General features: G+C 34.3%; 1 protein-coding gene across 1 annotated transcript in view; it reads right to left on the bottom strand.

Moving 5' to 3' along the window:
• The window catches only part of spel1 (DNA mismatch repair protein spel1), a 239,999-nt gene that overhangs the window by 62,642 nt on the left and 157,208 nt on the right, over positions 1 to 20,149 (bottom strand). The window contains exon 18 of the mRNA XM_090404470.1: positions 12,336 to 12,507. Within this exon, the coding sequence (XP_090260596.1) occupies positions 12,336 to 12,507 (172 nt within the window). The remainder of the gene's footprint in view (positions 1 to 12,335; positions 12,508 to 20,149) is intronic.

Below are 20,149 nucleotides of genomic sequence, written 5' to 3'. Positions count from 1 at the left end.
CTACCCTTCACAAAACCATGCTGTCCACAATACATATCCCATTTTCATCTATCCAATCTTGTATTTTCCTCTTGACTATTTTCTCCAAGACCTTGATAACGATTCCTGTTATGCTGATTGGCTGGTAATTTTCAACAGCAGCCTTGGAACCACCTTTATGCAGTGGAACTATTTTCCCCTCTTTCCACCCCCTTGGGACTGTCCCAGACCCGAGGCTCAAATTAAACAAAATGGTCAAGGGCAGTGACAATTCTTTAGCCACTTCACATACGACACGAGCTGGTATACTATCCAATCCCACAGATGTATTGACATTGAGGTTCTGTAATAGACTATTTACCTCTACTTCATTCATCACAATTCCAGTATAAGCTGTTGGTTCTTCCATTCCTGCAATGTCACCACCTGGATGATATACGCTTGCAAAGTGCTCACTCAGTAATTCCACTATATGGACTGATTCGGTTACCTCCCTACCCTCAGCATTTTTTAAAATCATTCTGCCATGAACATTTTTCCTTTTACTTGCCACATATTGAAAAAACTGTTTGGGATTCTCTTTAGCCTGCATGGCATGGTCAATATTCTTTCATAATGCTTTTCTTACCACCCATGTTACCTTTCTGGCCTGAGCTTTATACTGTTCCTGCAGGTTACCTTTCTCCTTAAATTCCCTCCACAATTGTTTCTTTTTTTGCAGCTCAAGCTTAATAGTGTTATTCATCCATTTAACCCCTACTTGATTTACTATTCAGACTCTTGGTATACAGTCAACCATTGCCTCCTGCAAACACTTCTTAACCACCTCCCATACACTATCAACATCCAGCCCTTGCAGTTTTACATGCCATGGCACTGAGCCAAGCACACTCCTAAGCTTGTCATACTTACCAGCCCAGTAATTCCACATGTACCCTGTCTTAATTGTATATTCCACTCCTTTAGCCACCTCCCAAGTCATGACCTTATGATCACTCTCACCAATTGGTGGCAACATGGTTAAGTTTGTTACAGTCACATTCTCAGATGCGATTATTAGGTCAAGCACTCTCTGCCCCCTAGTATTTTCCATTACATGCTGTCGCAGATAGATGTCCCTTAATAACCACATAAAATCCAATTCCTTCCTCCCATATGCCCTCTCCTCACCTGGTCTATAGCAGCACCCAATTGTATATTTTGTTCTGCTAGCCTCTATCATAGATATGAGTGAATACAGTTCAATACAAGAGCTGTGATTGTCAGAGGTCATAAAAAGAAAAGCAACCTCTTTTTATAATTTAAAATAAGTCAGATAAATATATATATAGGAACAGGTTTCATTATTAGGGAAAGCCCCCACATTGCAAAAAAAAAAAAAAAAAAAAAAAAAATTAAACATCTTGTTGTTTCTGAAGGCTTTAATGAAAGAATAAGCAAGTCAAGAATACAACAAATGGCTCAAGAAACTTATTAATGCACATGTAGAAGAGGAAAAACAGAATGAATTCCAAAAACAAGAAATCTTTGAAAAAAAAAAAAAAATACAAAATTATACAAAATACAAAATTCCTATACAGGAAAACTTCGCTTAATGCAAATTTGATATGCATGCTAATCATTATTGAATAATCATTCACTATAATCACTAACTGATTGTTAGTGCGATTGAGTGAAATGATACTATTTCCCACTTTAAGTGAATGATTAATCAGTTAACAAATTTTTTTTTTTTTACATTACTCGAAATTTTTTTGTTGCCAATGTGCAGCGAGGCAGCACTTAATGTAGAAGCCAGTGAGCAGTGGTAGTGCTGTGGCCAGTGACACCCGGCAGTTGACTCTAAGCTATCATCGCAAGTGCACTTCCAAACTCTATTCTCTTGCTCAATCACTTTTCCTTCATTTTGCTTTAATTTAGATATAAGGCTTTATCATATTCAATCCCTGATATGGAAAAGAAAAAGACTGATGAAGAAAGTGGCAGTAATAAAAAGAGAAGAAAAGTAATTATGTTAGAGGAAAAGCTGGAAATCATTAAGAGAAAAAAGTGGCACTAGTAATACAATGATTGTGCGAGACCTGCGAGTCTACAGCTCAGACTATGTTAAATAAGAGCAAAGAATAGAAAGAATAAAGAAAAGTTGCTATTGCTTCTTTAAGAATGCAGATCACCCAAAACAGAAGCCATTTGGTGATCAAGAGGGAATGTCTTCTATCACTTTAGACTGAGGATTGTAACCAAAAAATAACTCTTAGTATACAAGGAATATTCAGGAGGGTAATATGACGATCGTGAAATATTAAACGTTGACGAAACTGGTCTCTTTTGGAAGCGTATGCCAACAAAAACTTTCCCAGCTAAAACTGAAGCATTTCAACCAGGATATGAAGTATCTAAAGATCATCTTACACTTTTATTAGGAGGCAATGCAGAAGGCTACTTTAAACTCAAGCCTATGTTAGTTTATCATGTGCAATTGAAGAAATCAGCACAATTGGAAAAGAACTTGGATTTAATGAACTGGATAGTGTAGATGTCAGAAAGGTGCTCGATTCCCATTCAGAAGAGTTAAACGAGAATGATCTCCTTCAACTAGAAGAACAGCGTGCATATGAAGAAGATAAGGAGTGTGAACAAGAAGAGAATGTTGCAATTAAGAAGCTAACTGCAAAAGAACTTGAGCTAGTTTTCAATCACATTGAACATGCTAAGGAAATTTTATTTGATGATGATGATGATCCTAATATGGAACAAAGCTTGCTTCGAAGTCTGCTGAAATCTTGATAAAGGAATCACCAGCTATCACAAATTGCATGACGAGATGAAAAAGTCGAGCACTATTCAAACATCTTTACTTAATTTTTTTGTAAAAAAAGTAGCTCAATCAAATGTTTAGACATTAAATAAAAATTTAAGTGATTGATTTTTATTAACTTTGATGATTTTATCCTCTAATATAGCTTATACTGTACATTTTTTTTTCAAATTTACGCTAATTGATGGATGAATTATAATAATTCCTGTTGTTTATTGTATTTGCTTAACGCGATTAGTAATTGATGGATTAATTAATCACTTTAAAGCAAAGTGATTAATTTACTAGATTTCAACACATAGATTGGAAGGGAAAAAAAAAAAATATATATATATATATAGTGAAATTCAAAGTCTTCATGAAGAGATGCATAATAATGAAGAAAAATAATTGATTTGGCAGGATACAGAAATCTAATAAGTACTATTATATTTATGAAGAAAAACGATGGAGTTTTAACAAAATAAATTTGGTTAAAATCAAATCATTATTATCAATAAACAACAGCCACTTCATCTAAATTATCTGATGTTGATTGTGAGTAATTTTTAGTTGGGGGTATCATTAAAGTCAAAAGAAATAGTAAATATATTTATAAGTAAATAAGAATCAATATAACATGTATATTGGCAAATGTGATCAGAGGATTTAGGCACATTTATTTTCTATATAATGATGATTTCTCTCCAGATATTGTGAAGATATTTGAATTCATTATACAATTGGGATATTTTAACTGCTAAAATAAAATCTATAAACAGATTCAGGGTACATCGAAGGGGAGCCCTCTTTCCTTCACCATCCTTGAATAATTATTATTTAAACAATCTAGAAGATACTTTGTTTTCAATCATTTATCATCAACCCTCCTGAGTTCACTATGTAGATGATATATTTTCTGGCCTCATTCTGAAAATGAACTAACCACATTTCTACATTGAATCAATAGCCTACATTGTAACTCCCAGAAAATCAGATTTTTCAAATCCTTAATTTATAGAGCACATAACATTTGTTCTTCTTCATCCTTACAACAAGGACTTCTCACCATCAAAACTTTAATGGAATCGAATGGATATTATCCTCACAATATTCAATGAATAACAGAATACATCACCGGGTAATAAACTTAATCAGAATTTGCACCAATTAAAGAAATAGTATGGTACTATTGTATTTAATGGAATAAAATCTGAAACTTACACTTGCTTCAGATGAGATTGAAACAGTACATTGCCATCATCCATTCTATTTAACTTACTATTAGAAAAAGGTATTGTAGAATTAATTTAGTGCTCTCATTTTACAGGTTGTATCTAAAGGAAAAGGGCAACATTAACATATGAAATATGACATAGCAGTTTTAGTAAACCCTCAAAAATATCACTGTCAAAATTAAAGTGGAAAAGAACTGCAAATTCATTTAAATTTTGGTTGCTGGACAAATTTTAGTTTATTTGTTTATAAACTGCATGCGTATGCAGTGTATGTAGCAGAGGAATGACAGGATAGATACATTACATCAACTGCCTCAAACCCATATGGATTATATTGCTAAAAGAAGTGTTGTGAGTAAAAGTAAATGCTACTGCATACAGTGAAGCCACTGAATCTTATATCATAGAGATATGGTGAGAACTTGGTTATGTGGTCGGTGAAATCCAGAAAGACATATCTGATGGAGAAAGAACTGATATTAACATTTAAGAATGTTTGAGCATAGCCTAATCTAAAGTGATAATGTCACTTAAATAGAATGGGAGAGGAAAAGTTGGAAAAATGTTTAATGCCAAAATGGTAGGAAAATGACAAATTGGAAACGCAACTGGACTGGACAAGGCCATATAAATCTAAAACATTCAATACATTACTCAGGCAGGAATAATTTGGCACACATAGGAGGAATAACTATCATAGTCCATAGATCCCTTTTCTCACAGTGTTGTAGATGGTAAACCCATCTCATCCAGAATTATAGCCATTAGACTATAAGCAAAAGAAAGAAAAACTTTTATTAAACTAATAAAAAACATATGTGCCTGCTTCACATTCAGAAGAAGATCATATTGATTTCTATGACCAACTAGAAGAAGAAATTAACAGAACATACCAAAAAGATCTGCTAATAATTATAGACAATTTTAATGCCAAAGTTGGACAATATGCATGATATAATGTGTAAATTTGAAATAGACACAAAAAATGAGAGAGGAGAGTATTTGCTTGATTTCTGTAGAGAAAATAATCTGTCATAGTTGCAAACATTATGTTTTACCATAGACCTGCCCACAAATACAACTGATTTCTACCAGACTCAAATAAAAACTGAATAATTATTTCCAAATGCGCAAAACTGTAAAATCCTAAGTTTTGAATGTCAAAATCCTTCATAGTGCTGAATTGGATACAGATCATGAACTTTTATTTGGCAAGATCTGATTAAAATTCCCTCCTCCCAAAAAAAGAAAAGCACTTAAAAAAAAAAAAAAAAAAAAAAACTTTGATATTGTTAAAACAGCAATATCAAAATTAGATTAGTCAACATATAAAGGAAAGACCAAACAAGGAAGAAGTTAATATGAAATGAACAGAACCTTCTGAAAAATATTATAACTAGCTCAGTTAACAGATTTTTAGAAAAAACAATAAAACCAAATAATCACTGGATAACACCTGAGATTATGGGAGCAGAAAAGACAGGCTTCTGAATAAACTATATAACGCCCAAAACAGAATATTCAAATTAAGTTGATATTGAATCCAACATTATTTCAAAGCCAAATATACAAACTATAAAAGTTTTTGCAGATCCAAGTGTAAGCAAACCTTTCATGACAGGGGTAACTTGTAGTAAAGGTGGAGCAAGTTCCAATCACTATCCTTAGTATTACCCATAATGTAAAACACATCTCCTAGCAGACATGTATGATGTTATACATTATGGGGCAGGGGGGGGGTCACTACCCATCTATACACATACATGCATGATATATAACATCATACACATCCACTAGGAGATGTGTTTTACATTATGGGTAATACTAAGGATAGTGATTGGAGCTTGCTCAACCTTTACTATGAGTTGCCCCTGTCATAAAAGGTTTGCTTATGCTTGAATCTGCTGAAACTTTTATAGTTTCTATATTTGGCATGAAACTCTTGTAGTTTCTCTATTTGGCTTTGAAATGATGTTGGATTCAATATCCACTTAATTTGAATAATTGTGCATTGCTGAAATGAAGCCTTTTGGCTCTCTTATTTCGGTAAAACAGAATATATTACAGAAGCCCATAAAACCAGCTAGACAGGATGTACAGAAACGCAAATGGCTGAATGATAAAGCAAACAAATATACAGCCTATTTATGTCACAACTCCATATTTCTCTACTCTACAGCTAAAGAGATTACAAAAGACTAGGTAACTGGAAATGTTAGAGAAATGGAATACATCTGGTACAATTACTTCTCTAATATATTTAAATACCCATTATACAGACCAGTGTGAAAGATACACTTTACTCCACCAAAGCAAATTTAAATTGGAGAGGTTTTTCCTCTAATCTGCGGCAGCTCTTACAACTACCCCAACCTAAACAAACATAGTTGTATCAAAATGCCTCTCATATGGCAAACTCTCATCAGCACATTCAGTCCAACAGCCAAGAACACCCAACCAAAGCCAACAGGTAGCATAATTATAAGACGTTAGGTCATCCTGTATCCATGTTTTATTTTTTTATTTTCTTATATTCCATTTTTTGTTACTGAAATGTGCCTGAATGCACATGTTTGATACCAGTGTATTAATCCCTGAAGATGCCAATTTAACTTTGGCGAAATATAGGAAGTAATAATTAAAATAATTTAGGTTATCTACTCTACGTTGCCAATTTTCTGAAACATGATGGATGAATAAACAATGAAATTTGGAAAAACAACAAAATTCCTACAATTCTAAAAGTAAAATTATATGAAATTAAACTATATATATATATATATATATATATATATATATATATAAGTTTAAGGGAGATAGTAAATCCCGTATTATTGTACAGCCGGGTACGAAACTCGGATCGAAATCCATCGAATCCTAGTTTCATGCCGAAAAAACTATTGGCTTGTTATACAAAAGTATATTACTACCACCAGTTCTCTATGGGCCTTTTTGATTTGTGTGTGTGTCTTCTCCATGAGAATTTATGTCTATATTGAAACATGGTGCTAGCAATGACTAGGCTACATCTCAAACTAAAATCAAGAAGGTTCTTATTCTTATTAAGCTTGTCAGTTTCCAAAATTACATTTCCAACAAGAACTAGTAACTTTTCCTGTTGATGTCAACTGTTCTCTTTCTTTCTCTAATGACTAAAATTTTTTTTCACTCTTCTTTCCTATGAGAGCCTTCTGTGGGAGTACATGCTTGGATTATTTTGAATTACAGCCAAAAGATTCCAGTGAATTATGTTTAACTGCGTGTGGTCTTCTGGCTAGTCTGCCAGTTTTTCTGCGCAAAAAAAAATCCAAATTTCCAAGTTTATCTTCATATTTAAAATTGAATATTAACACTTCTTCCTCTGTTCTCTAATCTCTGGTGACTTAATAAATCATCTTATACCTTTCCTTAAATAAACAGATAAATGATCTTATACTTTTCAGAAATGACTTTTCATTATTAACTCTGATTTCTTGCTGAAACTAGTTCGGGGGGGGGGGGGGAGGATTTGTGATAATTAGGTTACCGGAATGATATTATTGGAATACAATTTGGTCAGTGAGGCCCAAATTTTCATCCTATCTGCATTCACTCAGAATCCAAATAAATGCCTACTAATGGGGAGCAACCATGGGAAGCCAAGGATTGGATACTGGAACAGAAGCTGAAAATATTTTTTAACATTCCTTATGGGCTACGTGGATCCCTTAATAGTTATCTAGCTCTGACTCATAAGCAACCCCCTTTGACAACTGTATATAATTTTAAGAAAAATAAATTTGGAAATGATGCTTCCCAAATTATGATATCTCAAGAGGGACTAAAAATCCTTCAAGAATATTTAGTAAATACACCTATATATGAACACAGTAGTCCTATGTTCATATTTGTAAGCACTTCTTATTTGATTCTATTGAAATAATATGCATCTGTCTAGAACAGTGGTCTCCAAACATTTTGCCGTGAGGGCCACATTGGGTACTTCAGTACTGTTCAGCACGCTGTAGTAATAAAAAACTCTAGAACTAGATATATGAGTTTTATTGAAAGCAGATAAAAACTGATTACAGAGTACGAGAGATTAAATTATTGTATATTAATGACAATGAACACTATCAGCAAATTTTTGCTAGTCGTTAGTTTTTCAACCAAATATACACCGACAATTTACATGTAACTTTTTTTTAATTTCGTATAACTTCGAGTTTTTTGTCAATGAATACAGATCGGGAAATTTTGTTTTTATTTCGTTTTTCACTCGTTAGTTCATTTTAACCGTGTTTTCACTGACTTTTTTAAGTGTTCTTATTTCGTGCAACATAAATTTTTTGGTTGATAAAAAAGTTTATTTGGTGTAACTTTTTTATTTTCTTTTGAATTCTTTTAAATTTTTTTCTTCGTTAGTCCATTTTAACCGACCTTTTACAGTCAGAAAGACCGTAACTTGGATTACGGTTACTTTTTGCGATTTGGGAATATATTTTAAACACAATTTTAATTAATGCATTTGAAATCTATCAACGTCCTGTATTTTTTTTGCGGATTCTTATTGAAAAATTAGTCCAAGTGGCGGGCCGCATAAAATCATATCGCTGGCTGCATCTGACCCACGGGCCATAGTTTGGAGACCCGTGGTCTAGAACAACACAAAGAATAGATCTGTTGCTTAAATATGGACAGAATGGCCTGGCAACTATGACATGGCCACTACATAAATAATCAAACAGAAAAAAAAACAATACAATCCACTGCAGAACTATGAAACTTTTTTCTGGAATTATCAGCTGTTTATAAAACCATCATCATCAAATTCCTGACATGTACCCTCAAGGGTCGTACAGGATATGATAGTACTACATGAAAAATTTACATCATTGCTAACTTCCTATCTACAATTTTCCTCCAAATCAGTCTATTACTTGTCAAGACTCCAATATTATAATTATCAGATCTTATATTTCTATCGTCTAAGGCACACTGTACTGTATCAAGCCACCTATATCTTGGTCTTCCTCTGGGTCGCTTTCTTGCCAACCTGGCAGAGAACACTTGTTTTGCTAATCTTTACTTGCCCATTCTGTTTAAGTGACCATACCACCTGAGATTAGCTCTGCCAATGCATTCCCGGATGCCGACAATGTCAAGTTGTTTCCTAATATCCTCGTTTTTAATATGATATTGCCATTGAGGCCATCTGTTCACGCCTCTAATCTTTCTCAGGACTCTCATATCTGCAGTCTCTAGTCTTTGGTCAAGTGTTTTACTTCTGACACAGCTCTCAGATCCACAAGTTTATTCAATTGACTTCCTACCATACCAGTTTTGTTGATTCTGTTGTCTATTTGAATATTTAATTTACCATCTTCACTAAAAATCGTGCCTAAGTAGCTGAAATGTTTTACTTATTCCACAGGTTCCCCGTTCACAACACAGTTGACATTTTCAACAATTCTACCTATTTTCATTGTCTTTGTCTTTTTAATGCTGACCTTCATACCATATCTCTTACAACAGTTATTCAATTTAGTCAGGGAATCTTGCAAACTTGTAGCGGATTTATTCAGAAGTATAACATCGTCCACATAAAGCAAAGAGCTGACATTAACATCTCCAATTCTGATATCATGTTTAATACCACTTTCCTTCATAATGTGATCCATATAGATAATGAATAACAGAAGGGATAATGTACATCCATGTCTCACACCAGATTTAACATTAAACCATATTCCTGTACATCCTTCAATTCTAATTGCCAACTTACAACTCAAATACAGATTAAGTATTGCTTGATATAATGTCCCCATTGAGACCATATAACTGTAGCATATTGAATAGCTTCTCTCTTGGTACCTTGTCATATGCCTTTTCCAGATCGACAAAACTTAAATACAGATCTTTGTTATATTCCCATGCTTTCTCGACTATTTGTCGTAAAGTGAAGATCTGATCCTGACAGCCTCTATTTGGCCTGAATCCAGCTTGTTCTTCACCAAGCTTTTCTTCCACAATTCTTTTCAAACTGTTTCTCAAGTATACTTGCATAGTTCTTGCCAGGAACACTCATTAGGGAAATACCTCTGTAATTCTCACATTCAGTTTTATTTCCCTTTTTATATATGGGCACTATGAGAGCTCTACACCAATCATCGGGAATTCGTCCCTCTGTCCAGGCTTTCAGAACTATGCAGTGCAGCCACTGTAAGACTTTTATACCACCATACTTCAGTATTCCTGGTCAAATATCATCTACTCCTGCTGCCTTTCCTCATTTCAAGCCTTTGATGGCTTTTTCTACTTCAAGTATCGATATGTATTCTTGACAGTATGCCTGTTGAGTGTTTTTTTTACCACTGTGCTATCACTGCTTGTTTCATTTAGCAATTTTTCGAAGTAATTACTCCATACTCAAGGATATCTTTTTCTCCTGTTTACGTCACCTTTATCATCTCTAACTTCTTTTACAGTGCTCTTTCCTCTATTTCTAAGCTTCTTCAACAACCTCCAGAATATCTTACCACCTTCTTGATATTTATTTTCTATGTTCTTGCTAAAGTCCTCCCATGAATTTTGTTTAGCTAGTTTTACACAGTATTTAGCATTCTTGCATTTGTCTCTGTATTCTCTAAGAGCAAAAGTTGACTTATTTGCCAGGAACTTTTGATATGATTTCTTCTTTTCCTTCACTGCCTCTTTAACTTCCTGTGTCCACCATGGAGTTCTGATTTTTCTATCCTTGCAGACAACTTCACCAAATGCCTCTCTGGTTGAATCAATCAGGGTTTTCTTCAAGGCTTGGCACTGAATCTCCAAGGTTTGGTTCCTGTTCTCAAACTCTTTAATTTTTTTCTTCAATAATCTTTGTGTATTTTAGTCTACAGTTGACATCTGAGAGCTGCTCAACTTTTATTCACTTTAAAACTTTCTTACATGTTATTCTTTTCAATATGAAATTCAATTTTATCCTGCTCACGACTAAATAGTGATCGCTTCCAATTTCAAATCCTCTGTACACTCTGGTGTCCTGCACCAGGGAGAAAATCGCTATCAACAATGACATAGTTATAGTCTTATTCCTTGCCTCTTCTCTCCATGTGAATTTGTGTACATTTTTATGTTGGAACATGGTGTTAGTAATAACCAGTCCATGTCCTGAGCAGAAATCCAACAGGTATTTGCCATTATTATTAGCTTTTTTCTTTTCTCCAAATTTTCCCAAAATATTTTTGTATGTCTCACAATCATTTCCAACTCTGCTATTCAGATCCCCAACAAGGACCAACTTTTCCTTTTTCATTGTGGCAGTTGCTTTTTCTAAAACCTCAAAAAATTCCTCCACTTCTACCTTAGTAGAACCTTCTGTGGGACCATAGGCACAAATAAGTCTCATTGTCCAGTTCCCCATTCTCATATTTGACCACATCACTCTACTTGAGACTGCCTGCCATTCAAGAAGATTAGCCTTGTATTTTGTGTTGAATACTATGGCTACTCCTTTTCTGTGATTGTCATTGCCTGAATATAACATTTTGTGTTTATTTGCTCAGAAAGATTCCACCAGTTTTTGTCTTTTTATTATGTTGATCTGGTACTTATCTAACTCCTCAGCTAGCTCCATTTCTTTGCCATTCAGGCTTCTTATGTTGATAGTACCGATCTTTAACTCTGGTGATGTTGAGTTGGGGTGTGTTTTCAGATTTGTTCCAGTAGCTGACTTTTCGCTGTTCACCCTGGTTCCCTGGCGAAAACAATGGGGGCCTTGTTTAACCAGGCGACGCCCCAGCCGGCATGAAATTTTGTCATGTTGTACCATCATTTTTTATTTTGGTTTAACCAATAAGAATACAATTTGGTCGGCTAAATCCCAAATTGCCAGCCCATCCTCGTTCGTTCATTATTCAGGTAGATACCCAACAGGGTGAACCACGAGAAGGTGAGGATTGGACATTAGGTCAGAAGCCCTGGTCGGTTCCCTGCATTCCTTTACAGGCTATGTGGAGGTCTCCTCTCAGTTTAACAGCTTTGACCTTAAGCACCCCCATCTAAATTAAATGAATGTGGATTTGTGAAAGTACTTAAGATATGAATAAATTTTGGGATCTTATGTCTCCAAAATGTAGCTATCGACTAGTATTTCACAGAAAGCACCCTTCAGAGGGCTCTTGATCCTTTCCACCACCACCTCCATAGCAGAGATGAAACACTCTAAGTATGAAACTATTGTTTAATTTCATTCCTCTGTGAAATTTTATTCATTTCTCAACATTTTCATTAAATCTACAACATAAATACTACTTATCTTAGGGAGAAAAAAAACTTACCAGAAATTTCAATAATGAGCTTTACTACAGACGCTTGGTGGGCTTCATAATCATTTCGGAGTGTCACATATTTCTCATTTAAATGACGAAGCATTTCATTACGAAAGCGAACGCCACTTTGTTTAGTGTCAATAGTAAAATAGTTCTTTTTGTTTCGTAATACCTTCTCTTCCTATACATAAAGAACAAAAGTTTTAGAAGTGTATATCATATATCACAAAAATTAAATACTTTTATGTATAAGCCAAAATAATAAATATGGTAAGCAACAATACAAACAGCTAGAAAGAGTTTAAATAGAGTGGCATATATTCACAAAGCTGAGTTATAGGCTTTTAAAAAAAAAAGTCTTATAAATTTAGGGAACTATATAAGCTTTACCAGAGTAGGCTTTTAGAAATATTCATGCCTGACATCAGATTCAAATCTTTAATCATTATAATAAACAGTGGTAGATTTTATTTCTTGAACTACTGAGACAGGTTAATACTTGAGTAGACACTTCTTTTCAATGTGATATTAATTTTTATTCTTCTCACAACTAGAGGGCGAGTGTAACTTCCTACTTCAAATTCTTTGTACCACCAATCTGAAGACATCAGTTTAAATACTGAATCTTTGTATTAAAAAATTCTGAGCTTCAACCTTAATTACAATCCAAATATTCACATATTTTCACTTCATATTCATTTAATGGCCATTAAGTTTCATTTGGCTTATATTAACCTAATTTTTGATAGAATAAAATAGTTGCTTCTTCTTGATCTGTAATAATGAACAATTGTTCAGAATGTAGAAAGTTTTTTACCATGGGTATACTATACAAATCAAAGATACCAAGTAATTTGCTTGGTATCTTTGATTTGCTCATTTACAAGAGGGGGGGGGGGGGGGAGAGAAAGAGATATTCAAGTTACCTAGAGAACTATATTGATACCTCCATCCAACATTCCAGTTCTGGAAACTTCCTTTTCTCATCATATAATCCTCGAATTAACTCAGGTTTCCTCCTTAATTCAAAGAACACATATTTAAACTGTTAATGGCAGCAAAGTAAACAAATGACCAATCAGTATGAATATCATCATAATTTTATGGTATGTGCCTTCAAGGACGTGTGTCAGATATTTATCTTAAATTAAATCTAGCTTGATGTAATTTATAATTTTTTTTTTTTTTCACTAGATGTCATGCCAGTAGAATAACATGTGATCAAATCATTGTTTCTCTAGCTTACGGTTTGTAATGCAGCTCAGCTTGTCTTGTATATTTGTGTATGCTCCAGATGATGATCTTGATATGAAAATCGAAACATCGGGATAATAAAAAGAATTAGTTATAACACAGTTGTAAAATCCATAATTTCAAAAATGAATGCTGATCACCGTGTAACACTAAAAGAAAGGATTATGATAATTAATGGAAATTTGACCCACAAGTGATGCAATCAATACGGTAAGCTGAAGATTCATGTTTCTAATTTGATCAATTGACTGGCTTTTTTAAAGCGGTGTAGGGACAGCAATATCATTCCGAATTGCATCAGGCTAAAGAGAAAATTCACCTCAACAAAGGCGCAATGAATATACCTCCACATGAAGAAAGCACTACTAAGAGAACAGATTCAAGCTACTACCAGAAAGAACTTAGCCGCTACACAAAACCAGCTACAAAAGGAAAAAATGGAACTTTCAAACTACATAAACGCAGATATCTGGATGATCCTGGAAAAGATTGCAGAAAACACAGCAAACCACATTCTCCAAACGAAGAAAGAAAACCTACTTTCCAAATTCCAAAGACTAAAAGATCGAGAGAACCAGCCGCCATATTCAAATTTCTCCACAGTGAACAATAACAACCAACCAGAAAACAACAAGAGCCACCAATCGCCTACAGGTAACAGTAACATCGTTAACCTATGTGTGTAGAGGCTTAAGTGCTGTGAGGACATCATGTTGGAGGCTTAATGGATTTTTTTTTGAGTGTTCTAAAAAATCCATTAAGCCTCCAACATGATCGTTAACCTATCCAACCACACTTTAAACAAAGACGAAATCTTGATACTAAACAAAGGTTTAAATTATGCTGTAGTACCCAAATCGATAAACAAACTTGAATTTATTTGTAATATTGAAAGCGGCCTAAGATTCATCCCAAATAACATAGCAGAAAAAATGCATTTAGAAACCGCCAACATTTTAAATCATAACAAAACAATAACAAGCAACTTAACCAAACACAAAGTAACAGCGATGAAATCACTAAAGTCTAATCTGAACATCGTAATAACTAGAGCAGATAAAGGATGAAAGATATCACGGCGCTCTTTGCGCATGTATTACATTCTGGTTATTTTGTATGGCAAAATGCTTTCCACCTACAAAAAAGAAGGCACAGTCATGGGCTCGCCATTATCCTCCCCTATTGTTAACTTTTACATGGAACATTTTGAGCAACTTGCTGTAGGTTCTTCCCTTTTAAAACCCAAAGTCTGGCTTAGATATGTTGATGATGTTTTCGCGATCTGGTCCCATGGTCGCCAGACACTAGACACGTTCCTTAGCTACCTAAACAAACAACACAAACATACAGTTCACAATTGAGATTGAAAAACAGAACACACTTCCGTTTCTTGTCACATGTCTTCCTTCTGGAAGGAAGACATGTGACAAGTGTATCTAGAATCTTTCCTTCATGGTTTACCAAAAACTGACACATACTGGCCAAGATATACACATAAACTCCTACCCCCCACCCAACACAAAAACTAGGTGTTATCAATACACTAAAAAACAGGGCTCTGAAAATCTACTCCAGTGAACAGGCACTGAAAGACGAATTTAAAGTAATCAGCAATACTTTCCAAAAAAAATGGGTACAGCCAAAACACTATTAACAAAATTCTCTACAAGACCTCAATAAAAAACAAAAACAAACCAGACTACAACAAAACTATAACCATTCCCTACATTAAAGGGACATCAGATAAAATAAACAGAACACTACAAAAATACAACCTCAAAGCCACCTTTAAACCCCCTGCAAAATTAAAAAGCTTACTCAACTCATCCAAAGACTGACTCCCCCCCCCCGGAGTATACCAATGTATACTCCCACCCTGGAGTATACCGTATTCATTGCACCTGTAACATACCATATATAAGAGAAACAGGATGCACCATTCCTATCAGACAAAAAGAACATAAACGACACATTAAATATAATAATTATGGTGAAGCTGGCCTTTCTGATCATGCTGCCCTGAACACCTTACATAGAATTGACTGGAAAAGCACTAGTTGTCTACCTCACCAAAACATGGCATGAACACAAATTTAAGGAAGCCTGTGAGATCATTATCAACCACCCCAATCTGAAGAATAATGAAGGTCTAAAAATCCAATACATATGGAAGGCATATATACCCACGGAACCTTCCTCTCTAAGAACAACTATAAACAGGACTGTAGGAAATCCAGGATCCTAAATCAAAAATAACAATTATAATACTAAAAATAGGATATCACTGTTACTGAAAGAAAACTATCTAAAAGAAAAAAAATGTTTATTCATGTTATCTTAAATTAAATCTAGCTTGATGTAATTTATAAATATATATATATATATATATATATTTTTTTTTTTTTTCACAAGAGGTCATGCCAGTACAATAACATGTGATCAAATCATTGTTTCTCTAGCTTACGGTTTGTAATGTAACTCAGCTTGTCTTGTATATTTGTGTATGCTCCAGATGATGATCTTGATATGAAGATCGAAATGTCAGGATAATAAAAAGAGTTAGTTATAACACAGTTGTAAAATCCATAATTTCGAAAATGAATGCTGATCACCATGTAACACTAAAAGAAAGGATTATAAAAGTCTAACATGACATTTGATGAACCGTTTACTATCAGCAGTTTCTTTCAAACTGCTTGATTATTTGTCAGGTCTCTGATTTGATCAGCTCTGCTTTTTCCATCTAAATCATTCTAAGTGCACAACCTACCTATAATGTGGTCTTCCTCCAGGTCTTTTTCATGCCATTTTTTCCTCAAGCATTTTGCCAATCTTTTACCTGCTTTCCACGATGCTATCCTGAAGAAAATTTACTATAGCAAGCTATCCATTGTACCAAACTATTCCTGTGAATTCCTATGTGCTTTGAAATGGTTCTGCCATTGGTGACAGCTTTTTACTATCCTAATTTTCTTCGTCTTAGTGGGATGATCTGGATGTTAAAATACTGTCTTAAGTAATGTTGGCTTGGTGTTCTGGCTGATTTCTCTTTGTTTTACATAAATTTAGTCAACTAGTTCTACATCTACACTAGCCATACTTAGTCTATTATTATTTCCACATTTAACTATGATCTTCAATAAACACTGTACCTAAACAGTTAAAAATGTATAATCCATTTTACAGGTTCCCTATTGAGAACGAATGTTTTCTATTTTTCTCTCTATTTTTATATTTTGTTTCTATTGCTGATTTTCACATTAGTTGCAGCAAATATTTCAATTCATTAAAAATCCTGAAAACTTATAGCAGATTTATTTAAGAGAATATCATCATCTACATTCAGTAAAGAACTAAGCATAACATTCTCTATTTGGATATCAGATTTAATATGTCTTTCTTTACTGAAATAAAGAGCCAAAAGGCTTCACTTCGGCGATGTAAAATTATTTAAATTAAGGGGATATTATATCCCACATTATTTCAAAGCTGAATAAGAAACTCAAAGATAGAAATCAAAGAGTTTCATGCTGAATATATAGCTAACTATAAAAGTTTCGGCAGATCCTAGCGTAAGCTAAAACACATGGTTCAATACTAGGGCAACATGTAGCAAAGGTGGGTAAAGTTCTGATCACTATTCTTAGTATTTCCCATAATGTAAAACACATCTCCTTGGAGATGTATGATGTTATACATTATGGTGGAACTTATTATATAAGTTCTTTTCACTATAACCTCAGTATTATCTAGGTCTACCTACTCACTGATGAGATCTCAATAAAGGTCAAAACCAGTCTGGGTAGTGACCTTCCACCATAATGTATAACATCATACATCTCCTAGGAGATGTGTTTTAGATTATGGGAAATAGTGATCAGAACTTTACCCACCTTTGCTATGAGCTGCCCTAGTATTGAACCATGTGTTTTAGCTTATGCTAGGATTTGGAAACTTTTATAGTTCGCTATATATTCAGCATGAAACTCTTTGATTTCTATCTTTGAGTTTCTTATTCGGCTTTGAAATAATGTGGGATTTAATATCCCCTTAAATTAAATAAATGTCTTTCTTTAATAACACATTTCACATAGATTACAAATTACAGTGGAGATAATATACAGTTGGTCTCACAGCCTTGGTTGTTTCAGCCATAATTCCAAAGAACCCAATCCAACCCTAATATACAGTCCTGCTTTTCACCTGATGAAGTACTGGTAGCAATTCAAGTTCATGCATTAATATCAGCAGTGGCAAGTTTGCTGTCCTTAAAAATCTTTTATGGAACTTATACAAGAGAGTCAGCACATGATACAGAGCAGAGAGAGAGAGAATGAGAGATGTGGAGTCTATAGCCATATGATCAAGGTTAGGCTGGAAGGCTCCAAAGTACCAGATGAGAAAACTTGTGATATATTTGTCATATGATAAACAGCAGATTCAAATAGCTCCAACAGCTGAGGAATCTGTTGTCTATTGGTTATAGTTTCTGATGTCTAAAATATAGAGAAATGCTCGAATTCAAGCTTGTTACCTCCACAATACCATGCACAGTCATGATACTGACTTTGACACCATATTATTTAGGGTATTATTTTGTTGGATTATTCCTGCCTCTGTTTAATTTCGTTTAAATTCCATTTTCTTGTATTTTCTTTGATGATTAGAGTGATTTTACACTAACTTAGCTAGTTTAATAAATTCTGTTAAGGTCTGTAAGTTGAATTTTGCTTAATGTTAATACTAAAATCTACTAAAATGATCTTATTATACATAATTTATATAATCTTTAATATTCTATAAATTGTGGGAATGCACAATATCTTCATTTGTGATACATCATGACACTGCTATATGATTCTGGCAAGGACCTGCTGGCAGTTTATTATAGTGAGCGGATATGTTATATGACAAGTGAGTACATATTTAATATTTTGGTTAAGAATCTCTAACTTACAGTAAAGTCCATTATATACATGATTTTCTATCTGAATAACAGAAGATTAAAAGTTGAAACAACTTTTCTAGCGTGTTGATAACTCTTACCAAACTAGTTTTATTATCATTTTCGAGTATACATACAAAGTAAAATCAACAAAAACAAAAAGAATTTATGGTATACTGTGACAGACTAAGAGTCTATTATTATTATTGTTATTATGCAAATACCCATGAAGTCAAAGACTCATCTAGCAGATCCTCCTTTTGTCATACACACAGCTCATCAAACCATGCTTTGAACACATTCAAATTCTCTAGACACCATGCGGACAATGTGCATTCCAATCATTCAAAACTCTCCATGCAAAAAATTTTCTTCTCACTCCCTCCTTATACAGTTTCCAGGGATGATCTCTTGTTCTCCCCACCATGTTGTGAAAAACCTCTTCAACATTAATTCTATTCTTACCAACTTCTTTTTCTCGATCATATCACCCCTCTTCCTCCTGTCCACTAGACTCTGTAAATTGCATCTTCTTAACCTCTCTTCATATTCAACATTCCAGAGATTCCTTTCCAACATTTCTTGATCGTTTTGAAAACCAGGTGACCAAATCTATGCGAAGTAGTCCATATGTGGACTACTGTGCATAGACTAATCAAGGCCTTATATAATGGAACAAGAATCTTCTTACTTGTACAAGTCAGTGTTCTCTGCATCACTGCCTGAATTTGTTGTGTCCTAACAATTTTGGTAATGTGTCCTCTAAATTTTAGATCTTTATTCACCATCACCCCAAGATTCCACATCCCATCTTTGTTTACCAAATTTTAAAACCTTATATCTCGCAAACAATGAACTGAAATCCCCACTCCCATGCCCATTTGCTCAGCTTATTCAAATCTTCTTGTAAGTTCACAATATTTGCTCTACTCCTCACAGTTGGTCTCAACTTTACATCATCTGCAAACAACTAAATATCCCAATTCAAGTTTTCCTGAATATCATTAACATACAGGTTAAACAGCCATGCCCTTAAAACAAATCCCTGAGGCACACCAGTAGTGACTTTCCTCTTCAGGGATATTGCTCTTCGACACAACTTGCTGACATCTATCAGATAGCCAATTTCCAATCCAATGCACTAATCTAATATCCAACCCCATCTGCTCTAGTTGTAATCTATCAAAAAGCCTTTGCAAAATCTAAGTATACTACTGTGTATCCATTTCCCTCATCCAATGCAGCTGTCATCTTATTGTAACAAGTGAGTCGATTACTAAAATATGACCACCCTTTACCAAATTAGTGCTCCATCAAAGATAATGCCATACCACTGTTGTCAACCCAATTCTGGATTATGGTTCTCACCAGCCTCTCTAACAGTTTAACCACTACACCTGCACAGACTGGCCTGTAATTTGATGCTTGAGTTCTGTTACCTCCCTTATGAAGCAGTGCAATCCTGCCTTCCTTCCACTCCTTTGGAACTTGACTCAATGTAAGACTCATATTAAACAAATATATCAAGGCAGATGTCAACTTCCTGGTACATTCCTTCAAAATACATGGTGATATATCACGTCCCACAGCCTTATTAACATCAAGTTTGCTAAATCCCCCATAT

This window comes from Typopeltis vanoorti, chromosome 14 (assembly GCF_054136105.1).
Source record: "Typopeltis vanoorti isolate ZY-2024b chromosome 14, IOZ_Tvanoo_1.0, whole genome shotgun sequence".
Taxonomy (NCBI): Eukaryota; Metazoa; Arthropoda; class Arachnida; order Uropygi; family Thelyphonidae; genus Typopeltis; species Typopeltis vanoorti.
This window is presented reverse-complemented; position numbering and strand designations above follow the sequence as displayed.